We start from the raw sequence: 23,904 nt of genomic DNA on the forward strand, positions 1-23,904 counted from the left end.
AAACTTAGTATTTAAGGGCTACCCTGAACCCTAGAAAGTTAGATTCCTGCAACAAGAAGAAGGACTGCCCAGCTGAAAACCCCTGCAGCGGAAGACCAGAAGACGACAACTGCCTTGGCTCCAGAAACTCACCGGCCTGTCTCCTGCCTTCCAAAGATCCTGCTCCAGCGACGCCTTCCGAAGGGACCAGCGACCTCGACATCCTCTGAGGACTGCCCCTGCTTCGAAAAGACAAGAAACTCCCGAGGACAGCGGACCTGCTCCAAGAAAAGCTGCAACTTTGTTTCCAGCAGCTTTAAAGAACCCTGCAAGCTCCCCGCAAGAAGCGTGAGACTTGCAACACTGCACCCGGCGACCCCGACTCGGCTGGTGGCGATCCAACACCTCAGGAGGGACCCCAGGACTACTCTAATACTGTGAGTACCAAAACCTGTCCCCCCTGAGCCCCCACCGCGCCGCCTGCAGAGGGAATCCCGAGGCTTCCCCTGACCGCGACTCTTTGAACCTAAAGTCCCGACGCCTGGGAGAGACCCTGCACCCGCAGCCCCCAGGACCTGAAGGACCGGACTTTCACTGGAGAAGCGACCCCCAGGAGTCCCTCTCCCTTGCCCAAGTGGAGGTTTCCCCGAGGAATCCCCCCCTTGCCTGCCTGCAGCGCTGAAGAGATCCCGAGATCTCTCATAGACTAACATTGAAAACCCGACGCTTGTTTCTACACTGCACCCGGCCGCCCCCGCGCTGCTGAGGGTGAAATTTCTGTGTGGACTTGTGTCCCCCCCGGTGCCCTACAAAACCCCCCTGGTCTGCCCTCCGAAGACGCGGGTACTTACCTGCAAGCAGACCGGAACCGGGGCACCCCCTTCTCTCCATTCTAGCCTATGTGTTTTGGGCACCACTTTGAACTCTGCACCTGACCGGCCCTGAGCTGCTGGTGTGGTGACTTTGGGGTTGCTCTGAACCCCCAACGGTGGGCTACCTTGGACCAAGAACTGAACCCTGTAAGTGTCCTACTTACCTGGTAAAACTAACAAAAACTTACCTCCCCCAGGAACTGTGAAAATTGCACTAAGTGTCCACTTTTAAAACAGCTATTTGTCAATAACTTGAAAAGTATACATGCAATTTTGATGATTTGAAGTTCCTAAAGTACTTACCTGCAATACCTTTCGAATGAGATATTACATGTAGAATTTGAACCTGTGGTTCTTAAAATAAACTAAGAAAAGATATTTTTCTATATAAAAACCTATTGGCTGGATTTGTCTCTGAGTGTGTGTACCTCATTTATTGTCTTGTGTATGTACAACAAATGCTTAACACTACTCCTTGGATAAGCCTACTGCTCGACCACACTACCACAAAATAGAGCATTAGTATTATCTCTTTTTACCACTATTTTACCTCTAAGGGGAACCCTTGGACTCTGTGCATGCTATTCCTTACTTTGAGATAGCACATACAGAGCCAACTTCCTACAGTAGTCTTAACATTACCTTGAGGCCTCGAAACAGAGACACAGGTACTTGAACAATACCCCCATGAGAGGGCGATTAACCATAATTCTCGAGTCCCCCATATTGTCCAGGTTTGTCCACATATTTTGCTTGTTGTGGGTTGTAATATTCTCTATAGTATTGCTCATATTCTTCCTCATCCTTCACATCCAGACATTGTACGTGGAGTTCAGATGGGCTTTGGGCCCTTTCATCCCCAGACTCCTCCATGTCCAGAAGATGGCTTGGGGGGGGGAAGAGGAGACACCTTGCTTGGTGAGGTAAGCTAAGGCAAGAGGAAAGTGAAAGGAAGTAGCACCTGCAATGGTTGCCGAGTGACTGTCAGCTTCGTAAGTGTAATTCTCGTCAGCAGGGTGGTCGTCAACTATATCTTCATCAACAGGATTGACGCTGACGTAGTCACGGAAGGCGCCGATATTGCTGTCCTCAACGCCGCTGTCATGATTGTGGTGACCATCGACGATGTTGCTCTCGGCGGTGAGGTGACCGTCAACGAGAGTTGGAAAGTGGTTTTAGGCTTCTTCGTCAAGGTTCTGATGATGACCTTGGAGGATGAGCTTGAGTTTTTACAGATGGAGTACTGGACACAGATCTGGCAGTCTGAGGAGTTTTTCATTTTTCTCCTTTTAGCTATCCTTGGCAGACCCATGATGAGATTTTTTTAAGGGCCTTTCTACCTTCCTCTAACGTCTCTTGGCTATGGGATCTTTTATGATCTCTCTTCTGAGATGTAGAAGAGGTGTCACTACTTTCCTCAGAAGTAGTAGATTTATTTGACTTAGCCTTCTGAAGCCATAGAAGCCTCCCCTTCCTGTCCGTCAAGGCTCTGGTGAAAGTACAACAAACTTTACAGTCTTCTACCTTGTGCTGGGGATAGAGGCAGTACAGACGGTCTTTGTGGAGATCACACACATTAAGTCTTTTCTTTCCACATGTTTTGCAGGGTCTGAAGACTTCTTCCATAAAATTGAGTAGAATTCAGGGACACTCCCTTCACACGCTGTGCAGTAGAAAATCTGAGGGAATCCACCTCTCTTGGGAGTATTCTAGAGGGTGCTATTGCCTGACTGGCTGGAGTTTGGTTCCTTTTCTTTTTTATAAAAAGGACATTGGCAATTTAAGTGACTGTGCATTGCCATTATTGCCCACAATAAGCACACATACAGCTTTATTATGGTACCGTGGGACAACCACTTGAATAACAGGGAATCATTCAAGCATGTGACTATGAAAGGTTCAAAACTGGAGATTCAGGGTGCCAAAACTGTCAGAAGAGAGGATTCAGGAACCTGCACTTAGCTAGAATAGAGAATTCCATAATAGCCCAATGGATAACGCGATGTTGGCCCTAACTGGTGGATTAGCTTGTCTTCAGATCAAGAGAGATGAGGGCAAGTCTTTTATGTGTGGAAGTTTGTTATATTTTTTGAGCATGCATACACACACACACGAGTTAGAAGTAACAGATTTATCAGAGCGACAATGGTCTAGAAAGGAATAAATATCCATAACTGGGATCACTCAGATACTTAGAACACCATGCAAATATGGTTAAATAGGTCAGTAACTTAGAAAACAAGAACAACCATTCACAAAGCAAACAGATCTGACTTTAACCTGCCAGCGTTTTGGCTTTGTTAATGGATATTTTGTTTAGTCATGATTTTTCCAAAACTGTATTAAGGAAACTGTCAGGCCTTCATCAAGCTTAAAAGAAAAAAAAAAAGCTAAAAGCAAACAAAAATAATTTAAAATCAAAAACACACTGCAACAGTAGTTCATGGCACTGAAGGGAACTATGTTTCTCGTGAATATGCTTCTCTTAAAATGAACCAATGCTGTCACCCACATAGACTAACCCACGTCTGAAGTGAGTTGACCCACTGTATCACGCTGTGTGTTGTGGTGAGAGGAAGAAAAATATACATGAAACAGACATACCAACGGATGAAGAGGGCTGGCTGAAAGCCCCTATAATGATACTATATATATCATTTTAGTGAAAAAGAAAATTACTTGACTGATAGCAAACCTAAAATATGATTCAAGGAATGACAGGGGAAATTAGCAGACAAAGTCCAAACTAGCCAGAACATAAAGGACTAAAGTAGCAAGAAACATTATATACACAGACTAGGACTAGTGCCATATATGAAAGAAAAGGGAAGGGCAATGGATAAGGTAAAATCTTGGGATATAACAAAGGGAGGAAGGTGATCATATACTACTGTCCATCCCAATGTCAGCCCAATGCCTACCCCTCTTCTAAGATCACCCATACAGAACATATCTGAGGCATTATTGGAGCGGTGATTGCTATTGGGCAAGGGAATACAGTACTTGGATTGACAACATTATTCAAAATCTTCGTAGCACTAGAGCTTGGAGCTAAGGCTAACAAGGGGCAAAATGAGTGTCAAGGGATAATTTGTCACTTTAGTGATTAGTAATATGGAGAGTCTCTTAAGAAACTTGATAAACAAAAATATTAGGGATTCTTTCATGATTACATAACTTTGTCAGACTGCTTAAAGTACTCTAGTAGTTTACAACAGGTGTGCCAGATGATTTTTGAACGTTTTATTAAAAAAAAAAAAAAAAAAAAAAAAAAAAACTGATAAAAACATCTAGAAGCCTCGTAGTACAGGAATACCTTTAATGTACCTCCACTTGGCCTGCGGAATCATAGGGTTTGTGCTTCTCCAGTGGCACTGGTAACAGAGTGGCTCAAGATAATCAAGGTTATTATTAACATCCAATATCCAACATTCTTCTACATAAAAGCTATGTAAAGTCTTCAAGTATCACCAGCTTCTCAGACTCATTAAAGCAAATATGTTTTTCCCATTACAGACTTTTATAGAATTGTAATTCTAATTATTGACAAACATATGGGCAGCAGTGGCTATGCTCTGTCATTTTCAACATACAAGATCTGAAAGGGAATGCGTTTCTTCTTTACGTTTTATAATTTCCCAAATCCCTGAGGCTCTGTAGTCAACCCCGCACTGGCAGCCAACTGGCACTCCCACCCATGACTCACAAGCAGCCAAAAGGCCACAGGCCACAGGCCTCCACCCCAAATTTTCTTTCTTCTTCAAAATTGTTTTTTGCATTCATTGGGAGCTAGCAGGACCACATGGGAGGGCATGCTGGCTCCCATCGTAGTTCTTCTGGACTGTGAGGAGACCTACAGTTTTTTTCTTTTTGGTTCTACGGGACCCCTTTGGTAGTCCCGCAGCAACTGATATAATTTTTTTAAACCTCAATTCCTGTTAAACGGTCAAAATCATTTGCACCAGATCATAAAAAGCATGCTTTTGGATAAACATCTAGCTTTCTACCAAATGTGGTGTAATTCACTTCAGTTGTTTTTTTTTGTTTTTGTTTTTTGCATCTCTGTTGAAGTTCAAGTTTCCCTATGGAAAGTACATGTGGAAAAAAGTATTTTGAGACCTACCTTCCCCTTTTTGCTCAGCCTCTGCTTGACTGATCACTCAAACTTTCCAGGAAGGAGCAAAGGTGGATGAGTATTTTTTTTGGAAAGTTTTATGAAGATTCGTCAAATGATGCCAATGTTATTTCAGAAATCAAAATGCTCTTCCTATGGAAACTCAGACTCTCATATAACTGCACAGTGGGATGTATGTGTATACACACACAGACCATAAGGATTAATGTTTAAAGATTGAATAAATCTGCTTAAACTCAAAAGAAAATTCAAATGACAAGTTTTATTTGTTTTCTTTTTAGAAATGCGTTTTTTCAAAGGGAGGAAACAAGCAAATCTACATTTCCGCCTCCTTACTTTTGTTTGTAAATTAAAAAACAAAAAAGTGAAGGAAAATACCCGGTGGGATAACATCCACTCAAAACTCTTGACAACGTCGGCACTATGCACACATTTCTATTGCTAAATTGGCTAGTTTGGTGGCTATTCCCAAGAGGGGCATATTGCAGTGGGTGCAATTTACACCATCTTCTTCCTTGTCCAAGATTTTTCTCTATTGCATTTCTAATACTTGGACCGGATGCAAAGAGCCTGAATGATCACTGCAAATCTACCAATTTTGTTTCCCATTTTACTTAAGTGAGGAGGCACTCCTGTTGAGCTCCAAAAAACTTGTGGTGGGGTGCTGGGGTCGGGGTAGTTTACTTATTAGGGGAAGGTTTTAGGCCTCAAGGCGGTTGGAGGGTGTTGGAGTAGTTCAGTTTTAAGGGGCTGGGGTGGGGAGGTTGGGGTATTTCTTTTTCTTTTTTAGGGCTCAGGGTAGGTGGGGGTTAGGGTAGTTTAGTTGTTGGGGTGGGGAGGTCTGGTTTTTTTTTTTTTTTTTTTTTAGAGGCATGGTGTTTTTTTTTAGGGCTTTGGATGGGGGCTGGGGTAGTAACGAAGGGCGGAAGGAGAGACGAGGAAGGTAGTTTTTTAGGGCTGGTGTGGGGGGTCAGGGTAGTTTAGTTTTTAGGGGCAGAGGTGTCGGGATTATTTTTTTTTTTTTTTTAAGGGATGAGGGTGGGTGTGGGCGGTCAAGGTAGTTTAGTTATTAAGGGTGCAGGGTAGTTACGTTTTAGGGGCAGGTGTGGGGGATTTGGGTAGCTTTTTTTTTTTTTTTTTTTTTTTTAGGGCTAAGGACGAGTGGGGGTTCCGGGTAGTTTAGTTTTTAGGGCGGGTTGGGGTAGTTTAGTTATTAGGGGCGGGGAAAGGTTTTAGGGCTCAGGGTGGCGGGGTGTCTGGGTAGTTTATTAGAGGTGGGGGTAGTTTTGGGGCTCAGGGCAGGTGAGGGGGGGTTGTACAACACAACCATACATGCCGTTTCCACATATTCCTTTACTAAGCATGCTTTTACAACTAAATTTGTTGTAAAGGCATGCGTGATAAAGGCATGCGTGATACAGGCATGCATGGAAAAGACACGGTCGTGGTTCTGACCGTATTGTTCCGGCATGCGTGGTCCTGTCATACCACCACAAGAGTCAACAATGGCAACATGGTAACAGGTAGCTTGCTTTGGGTCCAACCGTTCATTTATTTGGTATGGAAGCTGCAGTGCTTATCCTGTGCTGCAACTTTACTATGGTATACAAGCTGCTTTGACCATGCTTTGGATAACTAGCATGATTTAAGTAACTACTGAAGTAAACAGTGGTTCGGCCTCCAATACTTTAATTAACATGAGAACATCATTTCTCAAGGCATCATCAGATCCATTCCTCTTTTCCAGCTGCATTCACGTTCATTTGCAGTGAATGCTAAAGGGTATATTATGGTCATAGGCTCCTCAAAAGACTTAGCCTTTACCCTCGTTCAGTAATCTCTTCTCCAAACAGGACTGTGCCACGTGCAACTAGTGACATTAACTTTTTTCCGATTTTCTCTGCCTGAGCAACTCTAAACCGGTTGCTGCTGCTTTGCACTATTTCAAATACTATTCTAGAAGAACAGAACTAAAGGCAGCTGGCTTTAGTCAATATGGGAGTGCATGGCACCGCATGCTCTAGGAAACCATCTGGAACCTGGAAGGCTGGGATATTCCATTCAATACTGAAGTCAAGTCAATGTCCTTTTCCAACTCTCTGTAACAGTAAGTGGTGCTATGCTCAAATGAGAGCCATCTTCCTCATAAGGGGCAGCTGTCTTCTTCAGAGGCCATGCTCATCAAATCCTGTCAGACCTCGCATATTACACCGCAGCTGAACTCCTTCCTTTCTCAACTACAATGGTGCAGGGTGTGACTGTCCTCACTCGGAATAATCGCTGAGACATTGTTTGGACTGGTCCCCTGATTGCAACTGCACCTGCATTTCGCTTTACTCAATGATTTGTTTTTGGCCCAGGCAGCGAGGGAAATAGGAGCCAGCTAACCTCCTCACGGCCCAAATCGTAATTATACAATTATGCTCCTATCACTGGGTGCCTCCAATAAAAGCAGTATATCAATTTACATTTCACACATTCGGTCTGGGTTTTAGAAAATATACATTTTAGAACCATCCAAAATATGTAATATTATTGCTACACATGAATGTTCATTAATTGAAGGTGTTTTTTGTTACCCAGCTGACATGTAGCCTTGCAGCCACATCAGAGAACTAGGTGTTGTTGTAAATGACTTTAGCCTTGGAACGACCCAAGATTCCAGGTAGCTGTGATGACCAGAATGAAGCTGTGGCCTGGAAGACCCACTAACTGAGATATTGAGTCCACTTGGGCAACAGTAAAATGTCTGACTTATGAAGTATTAATGAAGAGTAGGGTCCATTTCCTCGGATGGCAGTAGGGGGTGTGGTCACTAGTGCAAAGCAGGCAAAGGCGTGCTGAAAAAATTATTACTTACTGTAATCCTAATTCGCCTCCAAGCGAATCTTTATTATAGTCATTTGCACTGAATTGTAGCACCAACTTTCAAGGGCCTGGGGCACTTTATAAAATACATATTTTCGATTATTAAAAGTCAATTTCAAAGTAATGCAAGACTATGTTGCTAATTTTTTCATAATGTTTCTCTAGCACGATAAAAACAATTTTAAAATGGAGGAAGACACCATTTAAAAGTGAGAAGAAAACTTTCACAAACCTTTTTTAATGTAAAGATGTGGGAAAGGAAGGCAAGAGCGGCCAACTGGCCTGCAGGATGGAAAGGGTAGGAAACAGACTGTTCCTTTAAGTGAGACCACCCCACCAGTATCCATCATACTCTGCCAGTGACTGTAAAGCCAGTTCTCTTCCTATGGAGCTGAAGGATCCTGAGAGAAAAATAGTTAATTTCTTTGTTGCAGGGAAGGCTGCTTATGACTACAATGACGATTCTCTCGGAGAACAATGATTAATGGTAAGTAACCATTCCTTCTCGACCAGGGGATCCCCACTTAAAATCATAAGCGTTGAACAGAATAGCAAGCAAAAATGCCTAGCACACTTGGGGCACTGGCCTGGGAATCTTAATCAGCATAATTTCTCGGAATGGTATGTAGGGACCCCCGAGTGGCAGCTTTACATATTTTGGAAAAGGATCCGTTCCTTAATAATGAGGAAACAGCTGCATTACCATTTGGAGAATATGCTTTGGGCTTACCTAATAAAGTCTGGTTAACATTACAATAAGACAAAAGAATCCACAAAACAATCCATCTTTGAACTGACTTTTTTAAAGTGGCAAAAAAAACATGTATGAATGAGCCCATATATGACCAAAAAGTGGCTAGATCATTAAGGGCCTCATTATGAGTTTGGCGGTTGGACGAGGCGACTGTCGAACGCGAGGGGAGAACGCCACTGTCATAGCAGTATTTACAATGCACCCAGCAGGTAGTCCGGCAAGAACAGCGATACCATATTGGTCTTGGCTCCTTTAAGGGAGCTGGGGCAAATACCGTAGCACAAAGCACCCTCGGAACGTGCACGGTCTGTAAAGCAGTAAAGCAGACCGTGCGCATTCCGTTGGCACTGGGCAGGGGAGCCCCCACACTGCCCATGTTGTGGGCAGTGTGGGGGCACCCTTCTGGCCCACGCCATGAAAAGGCTGGTGGAAAGCGGAGTTGTAATCAGCCAGGTGGCGCTGAACTTAGTACAACTCAGACTGCTGTCGAACCATCGGCATGATGGCGGTCTGACTGCCAGGGTCGTAATGTTGCAGTAGGACCACCACAATTGTGGCAGTCAGACCCTCGCCGCAAGGCTGGCAGCCCTCGAAGCGACAGCCTTGTAATGCGGGCCTAAATATCTATGGCCTTACCCAGGAAAGCAGTTAAAACTCCCTTAACATCCAAAGAAGGTGGAGAGAATTAATTTTTCAAAAAAAGAAAAAAGACGCTAAAAGGGAAATAGTATAATTTAGAAGACAGTCCGATACCACCTTTGAGAGGAAACATAGATGAATTCTCACAATTACTTCATATTTGTGGAAACCCTTGTGTGGTTCATTACAACAAAGTGCCTGAATGTCAACTAATGCCATGAGTAGAACTGATGGCTATAGGGAAGGCTGCTTTCCAAATTAAATGTTTTTAAAGTAGCCTTATTAATAGCTTCCAAAGGAGGGCACATTAATTAAAAAATTTATGAATGTCATTTTCTATGAGCAGTGATGGCTGCAAAAAGAATATTTAGCAAAGAAAACGTCAGACCCTCCCTATGGCCAAACCAAGAAGATTTAAGAGTATTGCCTATTCCTGGCATCTGGTCAGGTCGATCCTTGAATGCACCAGATGAAGAACCTCTTCCATTTGAAAGCATAGGATAATCTGGTGAAAGGGTACCATGTATCCTTCAAAATATCAATACATTTTTCACAGAAGATTTAAGCTTGCATATTGAAAGGGTTCCCCAGGCTGCCAAGTTCGAAAATCGAAGATTGGGCCACACATTGTTACCCCTGAACCAAACAGTAACTCTGGTCCGATGACTATGACAGTTAGATTCAGGGATATCGGTGAAAGAGCATAAAAAGCCTATAAAAAGGCCATTCCCAAAGTACGCAGCTGATAAAACCTGGAGGCGTAGTTTGGGCATTTTATTCTCTTTATTTGTAAGCAGATCTCACCCTGGCGAAAGCCCCGTTTGCAGAAGACATTGTACAGCACTTCATAAATTAATAACCACTTGGGATTTTCTTAAGCAATCCTGAATAGGGAGTCTGCCTCCAAGTTTCAAACTTCTGGGAGATGGACTGGTGTAATGTGGAGATCAAGATAGTTTGAGCTTTGAGGGACAAAACTCTGGATTGAGTGTATCCTTGCTTGATCAGATAATGCACTGTTGTCATGTAGTCTGTCAATTATTAGAGTGCAATTTGACACCTGTAAGAAAATATTTTGAGTGTCAGACGGAGTTCTCGTCAGAGGTCATCACCGAGCCAAACCGGGAGACTGTGCCTCTAGAGGTCAGAACTCGACATTTTTCCAACAAAGTCAAGGCAGGGCATACGCTGTAGAGTCCATAGCAGAGTCAGGATAACTTTGCTGTTCTCTAAAGGCGCTCTGACCAGATATGTTGTCTCCTTCGGTGGCCAGGGTGCAATCTGGTTGCACAGTAACTCTGCCTGTTGATGCCAGGGATGGGGTACTGCCCTACGATTGTTTCTGGTTGCGTCTCTTTGCACTACGTCTCTCTCTAGCTTCAGGTCTGCCAGTTTCTGAGACCCAACGGGATCCCGCCTGTCGAGACACCATGTCCACGCACTCGCCTCCTGTGGATCAGTGAAAAAAATGGACCTTGTTGGTATGAAGTACTCCGATTTGCCAGGAATACCAAGCTTTAGCGTAGATTCAAGTCCTGCATCTTCTTCTTGACGTCCATAAAGGATTTTCTGAGATTCTGCACCTTCTGGGTGTAGTCAGGAAAAAACGGTATTTGGTGTCAATCATACTGTGGCTGTCCATTAACCCGTACCAGCTGTAGGATCACGTCACGATCCTTATAGTGGAAAAAAGGGGAAATATTAGCATTAGGCGGCGCTCTAGGCTGGGAAGGAGTCATCAGGGCCCTGTGGGTGCATTTGACATAAAAAAAAAAGGGGGGAGAGAGGACGTTCCTGGGGGGGTGGGGTGGGGTGTAACAGTGTCTAGCCACTTTTCCAGGAATTGTTCCACGTTTTGCCCTTCCGCAAAACAAATTGTTCCAGCTGGATCTGCCCTCCATGTCCTCCGCCTGCTCATCAAGTCACACAGTAAGCTTGTGGAGGGAGGAGACAGTGTCTTTCAGGGTAGCCACCTCACAGTTGAGTACTCTGATGTTATCCTCCCCCTCAGTCACTCTGTCCACCACCTTACATAGGTCTGCACAAAGTAGTGTAACATCCACTGTGACAGTGTTGATCTTGGTGACTAGTACAGTGCGCATGCCTTTGATTTCATTCAGGATATCAGACATGGATGGCTCTGGAGGGTCACCGCCTTCCTTGGCACAACAAGAAACTGCCAGGGTTTTCAAACTCATCTTGTCTCTATCATGGGTGGCTTGCGCATAGTTGACAAATCTTATTGACCTGGGACTGTTGCCCTCCTTTGTCCTTACCCATATCACCAGGCCATTCTAGTGTTGTGTACCAACCACAGAACTGATTTCGATAAAGAAGAATTTACCGATCCTTCTGGTGTCCCACCATGTAACAGCCAGCAGACTAGCTAATCACCAAACCACAGCTCAGGTGTCTCCACTGCTCACCTCCCCCCCCCCCCCCAACGTAAACACAGTTCGATCAGCAGAGGAGATCTGGCACATCACGCCACTCTTTGCCCAAGTCCGACCACCACCACTCCACACGCGGGCCTCCATTATTTAATGTCAACTCTCGTAGTTGGGCCAAGCCCTGGTATTGATTGTCCCTGGTCTTCTCTGTGCCTCCAAATGTCTGTGCTGTGCTCACTCAGGGCCTCTCCATGTTGTTCATTGAGCCAGTGGCCGTCCAGAGCATGACCAAGGATCAAGGTGCCCCACTCAAATCCTCTCTGGGCCCGGCACGGAATACGGGGGTAAGGACTCGACCTGTCACCAGCCTGTGCCTCTCAACCCTCTATCCGCTATCCACGCCCCCTTAGTGCAGGGACAGAAGAGGCAACCACACTAGGTTCTCAGCCCCAGTCTCCGGGCAGCACAGCGCTCGGGCCAGGCCTCAGTTCATATCCGGCCCTTTGTGGTATTTAGCACGGCTCAGCAGTAGCCCACCCCGGCTGTGGAAGAGGTCGCAAACCAAGAGCCGCTGATTTGGGAGTGCAGGCCGAGCTGCTCTCCAGAGCCCGTCCGCAGGGCCTCAACGGCGGTCTCTCTTGGTGGTCGGCACACCATGCTTCTCCCCCAGTTACTTTCTAGCCACAATGCCTAGGATATTAGTTGGAATTCACAGGATTATTCGCGGGGCCGGCCTGAGCGCGACAAAACACATCTACTCGGCCATCTTGTTGGCTTCGTCCCCTGTGATGACACTTGGTGGTAAGAATATTTCTAGGTTTGTGCCATCATCAAGGGTTGAGTATGAATGGATGGTTGAACTAGAGATAGATGTATTATAGAATGTTTGTGAAGCCATTATCAGTCGTAACAAAAAATGGAGTTGATACTAGATTGGCTGGTTTGGCAAAAGTGGCAGGAGAACTTTCTGTTAATAACAATTTTTTATTGAGGGGTACCAGATTAGTACCCCTCTGGTGCGGGGGGGGGGGGCTTTAGTGAGGGGGAGAAAATGGTACATTTGGCTCATGAGGGTCATGCAAGGTATTCGTAGGACGAAGGAAAGGTTAGGATGTACATTTTGATGGTCAGGTATGGATCTTTTAGTCAAGAGCCTGTTGTGAGTGCAGAATGAGCAACAAAACTTTGAAAATAAGAACATCCCCATTGTTTGCCATGAGATTCCTAGGTTTGGGATGAAATTTCCTTAAATATTTTGGGAACGAAATATATAGGTTGCTCCTCTAAATATTTGCTGGTTCTGATAGACATGCCCTTTAGGTGGCTTGAAGTCGAGGTTACTAATGGAATCACTACTTTGTCAGTTATCAAGTTCTTGACAGATCTGTTAAGCAGAGAAGGGAGTTCCAAGTTTCTGCTCCCGGACAACGGTGTTCAATTAACTTCCAAAATGTTAGAGCAATATTTGAATAAAAGTCGTACTACTCACAAGAAATGCTAATGGGATAGTGCAGAGGTTCAATAGTACATTGAAAGAGAACATGCACATTGGTAAAAAAACAAAGATCAACTGGGAGGAGATGGTGAAGAGTAGAGTGGAGGAGTACATGTTTACCCCTCATTCAACCACGGGGACAAATCCATTTGTACTGTTTAAAAAATGTAGGCAGTATACCAGTTCCCAATGGATTAGTAATTACTACAAGGATTTGTGTAAAGGAAAATCAAGGAACTCCAACAACAGGAGAAGAGAAAAGAACAGAATGACTGCCGCAAAGTGGTTAAATCTTACCATTGAGTTCGGTGATGTAAAAGTCAATTTACCAAATAATGCTAATGAGTTTTTTCAATTTAGCGAGCCTCATAAATTGATCAAAGTGTTTCTGGAAGCTGACAAACTGAACAATGGATGGATCTGGACCTTTAACAGGATTGTCGTAATTAATTAAAGTTTAAGCATAAAGTATAGTAAATTTTTTTGTTCCTCTTTCTTTGGTTTACTTGTATTAAATTACCTTTGTTTGTTTGTGTTTTCTGGTAAATAGGGGAGGGGTATAAGGTATTGTTCGATGTTTCTTATTACATTATGGCTCCTGCTGTACGTAAGGTTGGTATGTTCCATATAGAATGCTTAAAGAGATGCTGTGATAACAGTTACTGGGTTTGATTCTTACTGCTCTGCTGTGCCTATTGTTTCACCATATAATTAAAGGAAGTTCTCACTTTAATTACAGCTCTGGATCTCCTTTTGCAAAGAGATGGATTCTACAAAGTCCCAGAAAAATAAATATTTAATATTCCCTGCAGGGCTTTTGACTTTAATCCGGTAAATCAAAGCCAGGTGAACGTCTCATATCCAAGCTAGGGCAATAACCATGTGCTGCCAGATCTGAGAGGTGAGCTACGGCATTGATCTTTTGGTTTGAAACCATCACAGTTTTCTAAAAGACTTTTCTAAAGTCCTTCTGGGCCTCTTGTGGATGCTTTCCAGCCAAATGTTGACAGGAGTTCCGCACAAAAAAGATATCTTGCAAGGTATTACATGGCACAGGTATCGTTTGTGGTAGCTGTAGATGTTCTAAAACTTTACAGCTAATAGCATCCAGCTGCTTACTCTTAGGAGAGACAGTACAAGCTGGACAAGCAGGATGGCGCTTTCCTTCTGCAAAACATCAAGAGCAGGGCTGAAGATCAAAGCGTGGTGAAAAATGTATCCTAATCCAGAAGTTGGTACTTTTTTTTTTTTTTTTTTTGCAGATTAGCAGATACAGATCTTACTGAAGTCAAAGTTAAGAAAGAAGCTTAGGACCAATGGAAGAATCATTTTTGAATCAGTGTGCTGATGGAGTCTCAACAATTAAGAGTTTGAAGAGTTGCGATTGGCATGATAAGCTTGTTCACACCTCTCATCAGCTTCTCATTAAATGAGAATGTCATCTATCAGAGAGATTGTTTTCTGGCAGAGACTCAGATATGGTAGTAGAGTAAACTGTGATGGATGACCAAGATGAGTGGGAACAAGATCTTGATAGTGAATGGTTTATGACCACTAACATTCTGAATCTTGAGTGGCTAAAATGATATTTAGCTCTTCTAAATTGTCTAGCTCATTTCTAGAATGTTGTGAAATGGCCAGAGACTTTTCTTTGTTGTGGAGAGGCTGGTAAAGATGCCAGGGAAGCCAACTGAAACCAGGCTAGTTGAGGAACTTTGGGAGGTGGTGGATCTGCAGCAACAAGGTTAAGACAGCTGCAAAGATAAGGGGGACCAGTGCCAGTGAAACGGCCAATGAAGATGCTTGGTCCTGATGCACAGTATAGATGGAGTATTGAGAGTGCAAGGTGTCTGAGACTCTTCAAGTTATGCACCCATGGCATGGAAAGGTGTAGAGATCTGCTCGACGTTGTCCCTTTTGGAGATATTTGCTTCAATGAGCGCCTCAACATCAAAGTGCTTTCGATAGTAAGCATTTGGCCATCCAACCAATCTTCTGTCTCAGATCTCAGCATTGACCAGAAGCATCAGTATATTTCTTGATAAGATATCTCTCTAGCTCTCCCTATTAAGGAGTCTTGAGAGGTGGTGACATGAGCTATGGCAAAGGAATTCCCCTCTCCATGCCCCTTAAACCTTTCTGAAGCAGATTCATGACACTTTCACTAGCCTTCTTGAATGCTGTGCAACCAGATCTTCATTTTGTCCTTAAAGATCTTCATTGCATGTTTTTTTTTTTTTTTTTTTACAAGGACCCTCACTGGGCAGATTAGAATCTGGAATAAATAAAGCCTATGCTGTGAGGACCTGTCTATGCCTTCTTCAGCCATGTGAAGGAAACAACACTTTACAAAGTGAGGTGGCATTCTTTTGTTAAAAAAAAAAAAAAAACATATGTCAAGAAGCAGAAAATGCTCTCGGTACTAAAGGTTGCAAGTAGTGTTTTGTTTTTAAAAAGTGGGCAAAGAAGTCAAAAAGGCACAGCTCAGTGCTCGGACACCAGGAGACACAAAAAAGAATTAGTTTAATTGCTACAGGCAGGTCATGATGGACTACTCGAGGAGTGCTCTCTCAAACGAGCAGTGTCAGGCTTCCAGCCATTCGAGGCTTCAGCCAATTTGGCTACAATGCCCATTCTTCCTCACATACTTTTTGTTTTTTTTATAAATTATTTGCAGAAAGGTTTTGTCACTTAAGTAGTGACTTTCGCCATTTTTACAACTGGTTTTTTTCTTTTTAAAGAAAACTAATGTAAATTGGGCATTATGACCTACAAAATGCTGCAAAATCTTTGCTTTTTTAATTTTAGAACTCAATTTCTGAAAACTATTTGTAAATTATTTTTAAAAAAGTGCTCTAGATCCCCAGCAATTCTATGTTTCCCCACTTTAAGAGGTAGGATGGTTGATTTCTAAAGGTTGGCTTTAGTCCAGCAGCATGATCCTCAGGGCATTAAGGTACTTTCCTTCATGTTTCAAACATCTGATCATTCCATTCTAGGAAACAAAGGTCTGGCAACACGTTCTAGTTATGACAAAGACTAAAATTAGTAATTACAGTGTAAATTGTCTTATGATAATTCTACATTTTAACACAAAGTGCAGAGGCCAGACTCACCTGAGTGGTGGCTGTAATGGATAACACAAATGTGGGAACGGTGGAACAGCTCAGATTCAACAAGCGGCCCTGTTGGAGGAAACCGACAATTTTCAAGTGAACATTTATAAAAAAATAAAAATAAAAAATAAAATAAAAACTAATTTCAGAAGACAAAGTGGTGAGTATTCTGCTTTGTGTTGTATGTACCAATATAGAAGTGAATAATATCAACACGCACAAATATTTCATCCACACATCAGCTACAAGTGGCCAAAGTAAGTATATGTAGGTAATTATAAATGTGCTATTCTGAACTCCATATTTGCTTACCCTGATGAGTGTGTGTAGAAAAGAGCCCCACTTTTTGCCTGATGTCAGTGTGCTTAGACTGTTTTTAATGGGATCCAGATAACCAGGACTCCGGTGATGGTGCTCTCTCCTCCAAATGTTGTTACTTTGGTACTTCTTACACCTCACAATCAGCATGCTTGTGTACTCCTGTAAGTCCCTAGTATATGATACTCCTGTACCCAGGGCATTGGTACACCATGAATTATGCCACCCATGGCAACCCGTGCAAACTGTCTGCAGGCCTGTCATTTGCAGCCTGTGTGAAATAGTGCATGCACCCTCTCACTGCTGGTCACCACACGAGGTCACTGTAAGTCACCCCTGTGGAAAGCCCTTGAGGCCCAAAAGGCAGGGTGTGGGTGCATTTGTGTGCGTCTGCCTCTATGAACTCCAGTTCCAATGTCCTTCACTTCGTAAGGGTAGGGAAGCCATTTTGTCTATGTACTGGCCACTGGTGGCCCAGCCATATAATGGTAACTCTGAACCCAGGCATGTTTTGTATAAAAAAAATTCGGAATCATACCGCAATACTGATGTCCGCATTGGTGGCATGATTCCATGCACCCTGGGATGACCAGTCCATCTCCACCCATAAGGTGGTGCCAGAGTTCCTCCAGGTGGCCACTTGGTTCCGCCTTTTTGGAAACAAGATGAGCAGAGGCCTGTAAGGGTATCTGACTGGGTAGACCAGGTTCTGACTTCACTGAACCCTCCTGATAGGTGGTCACCCCAGAAAGTGACCAAACCCCCTTTCTGGGCTATTTAGGGGCTCTTGTTGGTGGGTCCCCAAATTCCTCATGCAAGACTTCACCAGGAACTCTCTGCAAAGACTTCATCTGCTCATTGTCTCCGGAACAGCTACTGGGCTACACAGGAACTGAACAGGACTGAATTGCCGGAGAAGACTTATCCTTGCAAATTGTTTCCGCAGCTCCTGTCAACCTTCGGCAACATCTCCACAGCTGTGCATCCTCTGGGGTTGGCAAGACTTCAGCTACACCAAGAAGCAAGAAGGAATCTCCTTTGAAGTGAAGGAGTCACTCCCCTGCATCCGCAGACATCTAAGGCAACGACGTACGGCTGGTGGGATCTACTGTCTTCCAGATCTGTGAATATTCATCAACACAGGTGGTGGTTCTGAGGGATCCTCTGGGTCCTTTCTTCCTTCTGTCCAACGTGGGAGATGGCGAGCCCTTGCCTCTGCCACTGGGACAGAATTCCTGTCCACCACAACTGCTGCACCAACCAAGGCTTGTTGACTACTGCCCGAGGGATCTTCAGTCTCCAAGTAGCCCAGGCCCCAGACACTCCACCTCTGCAAGGACAGTCTCCTGTCTGCAGCCCCAGCTACGGGGACTCCTCTTCAGGTGTGCTGACTGGGCTTCACTGCAACTTACTGTGCCTGCTGCCAGTGGGTTGCTGGTGGGGGCTCAGACTGCTTATTCTGGTTCTCCTGCATCCTGAGGGTCAGCCCAGACTCCCCTCCAGGGGTAGACTTCCCAGGACCTTGCTGGTCCTCCACAGCTCTGCAAGACCTCCAACCCTCCTTTGCATTTGCCTGTGCTTGTTGGTGGTCCTCCTGACCACTGACCCATCTGAAATTCAGCGACCGTCAAGGGACAAGCACATAGGCCACTTCAGGGACTTCTCTGCATTTCCTGGACCCACGCAGCTGGCTTCATCCATCACCGTCGATCCGGATCTTCAGGTAGAGAAGGGTGGGCATTGGCTCCTGCCCAACCTGTACCCTCCTCTAGACCTGGATTCTGTCCCCTTCCTTTGCAGGTCCTCCTCGTCTAGAATCCGCTCTTGGGTTCCACTGGTCCGATCCGGTTTCTGCATTCTCCAAACACGACGTCCCCATGTTAGCCTATGGGAAAACCAGGTAACTTAGCTCTCTGCACCCGGCCACTGTGGATCTCCTAGGTACTTACCTTTTGGGGTTCCACTCTCCCCGAGCCCTTGCACAAGTACTCCATACACTCTGGTGAGGGACACCAGTTAGCATTCCATTTTTTTAGTATATGGTTTGGCCCCCCTCTATCAGGTCCATGATAATTTATGCTTTCCCTAAGTACTTACCAGTGTATATTTTGTGTGTCCATACCTCCAGAGGAAGGTATACCAATGGTAGTCTAGTTTGGTGTGCCTACACTAAAGTATCTTTATTTTTGCAACACTGCTTCCTTTCATGTGTGATAAGTTACTGTGTGACTAGTATGGTATTGCAAGTGCTTCACATGCCTTCTAGATATGTCTTGGCCGATCCCCACAGTTACCCTAGACTGTCTAGACACTGTAACACTAACTAATTGGGGATGTCTGGACCCAGTATAAGGTGCAACACCACAGGTGTCCACCACACACTGAGCCAGCTTCCTACAGTGTGGTAGCGGAGATTGTGGATTCTATATTGATGCAGATCGCTACCACCGCTACACTACTGTGACCCTCCACCTTCAAAAAACAGATTTTATTGTTTAAGTTAATATAGTTACAACAAGGCATATTGATCAAACAATAAACATTACCTGACTGACTTCAACATAACTGAAAAACATTTCCAGGAATGTAAAGTGCCCAATATTGCTGCTTCCAAAAAGTGAGATAGGAGTTGGATTTTCAAAATGTATTTACTGGACCAAAGTGATTAATAAATTAAGAACAGGGAGTATTGTTATATGCTGTTTTATATTTGACAATACAGGTCTATCTTGGTCAAGTCTGAAGGAGTTGGGTGAGAACTCGCTCCATTGGGTGGGATATACAGAATCAACTGTTTGTTGTCTAGGGAATGGAATACCAATTAAGTCACCAAATGCAAAGCTCAGTCACAAAACCACTGCAGTGTAATCAGTCAAAATGAGAGACCCTGCTAATTTGCTGTGAGACTTGTGTGATGGCTAAATTGTTCAGCTTAGTCCCATTCTATCTAAACAAGGCTGCAAAGCAAATCTACAACTTGGAACAAAGATCAACACACTACTCCAACGACAAGCACAAATCTATCAAAGATGCAGTATCAAGCAAACTTACAGGAATGATCATACAGAATATCATCAGGAACTAAAACATACCCCATACATAAGATAAACAAGACTGCTTTAACCTTTGCAGCCAGACTGGTTGGCATCCCCAAAAGCCTCATTCAAAAATGCAACCATTTTTCAAAGCCCTCAAACACAATACCTGCTACCTGTAAAGCAAATAGTAACAAACATTTGGTAGCTGGTGAAGCAGCACAGTCTACTTGCATGGCCTGAAAAGCCTAGATCACAAGTACATAGGCCACCTAAAGAGGATCATGTAAAGTCCTGTGAAGGGCAAACTGTTGCATTCAAATGTTTGCCGGCTGGCAATGGTTACAAGCATCTAATTAATTAAATACAAAACACTCCACATTCAGAAATACCATAAACGTATCGAATTCATGGGCAAAACAGCACTACATAGTGGCTAAGAAAAATACATTAATTTCTATTTGAAATACATGAAAGGCAAAACCAAACAAAATGACGCTCAAGAGACAAGCAACAGAGAACAATGTACACCACACATGGAAAGTATTCAGCCAAAGTGAAATCTGGGTATCAGTGCCAAGAGGCATAGACTGCATACATGCAATCACAAATTTCCTAGCATGTAATGAATAACAGAGAGAAAATCATCAGATCGACCCAGATAGAAGCAGTGGAGTCCTCAGAGGCCAGACATGAATAAGAGATACACACAGAACTGACAGCTCAAACTGCTCCATCACGTACTAGTATTGATCTAGCAAATGTGCCACACAATACTTAATTTCAGTGATTACAATAATGCTGCTTTTGGTTTGATATGTGAACTCCTGATGGTCCCACAATGAACTGTGGCTGGGACAAGCAGGGAAGAGAAGGGGGTGTTTAGAGGGACAGGGATGGAGTAAAGATGGCTAGGTAGAGGGTGGAAAAATTGATTAGATTCATAAACTACAGTGAAAGGAGCAGAGCTTGGTTTCAACATCACGAAAATTAAGCATAAGCAGAAATCATATGCAACCGCTGAACAACCAAAGTTAGATAAAAGACCAAGCTCACAGGCCAAGAAGCTAGGGGCTACAGCAATCTCAACTGAAAGACCAAAAATGCAATAAAAGCAACTCCTTTTGAATAAATCAGTCACAAAAACAACCAGCCCCTCTTGAGCAATAAACTATTATTTTAGCTGTGGCGCAGGTAGATTGATGAACAGGAAGTGCAGGGGCGAGGTCATGTCATGTATAGGGACTACAATTATTTTCGTTTTTTTTAAGTAATGTTTTATATAAAAACATATTGCAGGCATACCCACGTAACATGCCTTCCCCAACAAAGTACCACCCTAACAACTGATTCCCTTGTAACTATCGTCTACCCAACCCACTGCACTTTTCCCCTCCCCTAATCGCTCCAGGCTTGGATCGGTCATTGTTATCTGTGCCTTATCATAACTGATTACTTGTTATCTAGCAGACCTGAAACTCACTTTCCTTGGGCAAGAGAAGTCTCTGATCTCAGCTGAGGAAGGTAAGCACAGGATTAAAAATGTCACTTACCCAGTGTACATCTGTTCGTGGCATCAGTCGCTGGAGATTCACATGTTCTGCATAGCTCGCCATCTGGTGTTGGGTCGGAGTGTTACAAGTTGTTTTTCTTCTAAGAAGTCTTTGGAGTCAAGGGACCGAGTGACTCCTCCTTTTGTCTCCATTGCGCATGGGTGTCGACTCCATCTTCGATTGTTTTCCCCGCAGAGGGTGAGGTAGGAGTTGTGTTGTAGTAATAATGCCCATGCAATGGAGTGACTAAGTATGTACCTATTTAAGGTTAAAATAATATATATACAAATGTACAAAGTTGAAGCTAACTTCCAAACTGCTACAGGCTCCCGGGGAGGTGGGTGGGCACATATGAATCTCCAGCGACTGATGCCACGAACAGATGTACACTGGGTAAGTGACATTTTCAGTTCAATGGCATCTGTCGCTGTAGATACACATGTTCTGCATAGACTAGTAAGCAGTTATCTCCCCAAAAGCGGTGGCTCAGCCTGTAGGAATGGAAGTGGTTTGAAATAATGTTCTTAACACGGCTTGACCTACTGTGGCTTGCTGTGCGGATAACACGTCTACACAGTAGTGCTTAGTGAACGTGTGTGGCGTAGACCATGTGGCTGCCTTACATATTTCTTGCATTGGGATGTTTCCTAGAAAGGCCATGGTAGCACCTTTTTTCTGGTTGAGTGTGCCCTTGGTGTAATGGGCAGTTGTCATTTTGCTTTAAGGTAGCAGATTTGGATGCATTTAACTATCCATCTGGCTATACCTTGTTTTGCTATTGGGTTTCCTGCATGAGGTTTTTGAAATGCAATAGTTGTTTAGTCTTTCTGATGTTTTTCGTTCTGTCAATGTAGTACATTAATGCTCTTTTGACATCTAATGTATGTAGGGCCCTCTCAGCTACGGAATCTGTCTGTGGGAAGAACACTGGTAGTTCCACTGTTTGGTTTAGGTGGAACGGTGAAACAACCTTTGGTAAAAATTTTGGATTAGTCCTTAGGACGACTATTTTTGTGTAGTTGTATAAAAGGTTTTTGTATTGTAAACGCCTGAATTTCGCTTACTCTTCTTAGAGATGTAATGGCGATGAGAAATGCAACCTTCCAGGTTAGGAACTGTATTTCGCAAGAGTGCATGGGTTCAAAAGGTGGACCCATGAGTCTTGTCAAGACAACATTCAAGTTCCATGAAGGAACAGGTGGTGTTCTTGGTGGTATTATTCTTTTAAGGCCTTCCATGAATGCTTTAATGACTGGTATCCTATATAGGGAAGTTGAATAGGTAGTCTGCAGATATTGCCGCAAGGTGTATTTTAATGGAAGAGAAGGCTAGGTTAGATTTTTGTAAGTGAAGCAAGTAACCCACTACGTCCTTTGGAGTTGCGTGTAAAGGTTGGATCTGATTATGATGGCAGTAGCAGACAAACCTCTTCCATTTACTTGCATAGCAGTGCCTAGTGGACGGCCTTCTGGCTTGCTTTATGACGTCCATACATTCTTGAGTAAGTTGTAAGTGTCCGAATTCTAGGATTTCAGGAGCCAGATTGCTAGATTCAGCGATGCTGGATCTGGATGTCTGATCTGTTGGTTGTGTTGTGTTAACAGATCCGGCCTGTTGGGCAATTTGATGTGGGGTACTACTGATAGGTCTAGCAGTGTTGTGTACCAGGGCTGCCTTGCCCAAGTTGGTGCTATTAAAATGAGTTTGAGTTTGTTTTGACTCAATTTGTTTACCAGATAAGGAAGGAGAGGGAGAGGAGGAAAAGCGTAGGCAAATATCCCTGACCAGTTCATCCATAGGGCATTGCCTTGGGACTGCCTGTGTGGGTATCTGGATGCGAAGTTTTGGCATTTTGCGTTCTCTCTTGTTGCAAACAAGTCTATTTGAGGTGTTCCCCAGAGTCTGAAGTAAGTGTTTAGAATTTGGGGGTGAATTTCCCATTCGTGGACCTGTTGGTGATCGAGAGAGATTGTCTGCAAGTTGATTCTGGATCCCTGGAATAAACTGCACTATTAGGCGAATGTGGTTGTGAATCGCCCATCGCCATATCTTCTGTGCTAGAAGGCTCAACTGCGTTGAGTGTGTCCCCCCCTGTTTGTTTAGATAATACATTGTTGTCATGTTGTCTGTTTTGACAAGAATGTATTTGTGACTTATAATTGGTTGGAAAGCCCTTAATGCTTGAAAAACTGCTAGCATTTCTAGGTGATTTATATGCAGTTTTGTTTGATGTACTTTCCATTGTCCTTGTATGCTGTGTTGATCGAGGTGTGCTCCCCACCCTGTCATGGAAGCATCTGTTGTTATTACGCATTGTGGCACTGGGTCTTGGAATGGCCGCCATTTGTTTAAATTTATACTGTTCCACCATAGAAGCAAGAGGTAAGTTTGGCGGTCTATTAACACCAGATCTAGAAGGTGACCCTGTGCTTGTGACCATTGTGATGCTAGGCACTGTTGTAAGGGCCTCATGTGTAGTCTTCTGTTCGGGACAATGGCTATGCATGAAGACATCATGCCTAGGAGTTGTAATATCATCTTTGATGTATTTGTTTGTGTTGGATACATGCGTTGTATGATCTTGTTGAAATTTTGAATTCTTTGTGGACTTGGAGTGGCTACTCCTTTTGTTGTGTCTATTATGGCTCCCAGGTATTGTTGTACTTTGCAAGGCAAAATGTTGGATTTTGCAAAGTTGACGGTGAACCCTAGTTTGTAAAGGGTTTGTATGATTTGATTTGTGTGTTGTA

At 43.7% G+C, this 23,904-nt stretch overlaps 1 protein-coding gene across 3 annotated transcripts in view; it reads right to left on the reverse strand.

The window, feature by feature from the left end:
• AHCYL2 (adenosylhomocysteinase like 2) overlaps nt 1-23,904 on the reverse strand; it is a 407,107-nt gene that overhangs the window by 101,565 nt on the left and 281,638 nt on the right. For all 3 annotated transcript variants that reach the window (XM_069229350.1, XM_069229352.1, XM_069229351.1), the window contains exon 14: nt 16,249-16,317. In XM_069229350.1, coding sequence (XP_069085451.1) covers nt 16,249-16,317 — 69 coding nt within the window. The remainder of the gene's footprint in view (nt 1-16,248; nt 16,318-23,904) is intronic.

Source organism: Pleurodeles waltl, chromosome 4_1 (assembly GCF_031143425.1).
Source record: "Pleurodeles waltl isolate 20211129_DDA chromosome 4_1, aPleWal1.hap1.20221129, whole genome shotgun sequence".
Lineage (NCBI taxonomy): Eukaryota > Metazoa > Chordata > Amphibia > Caudata > Salamandridae > Pleurodeles > Pleurodeles waltl.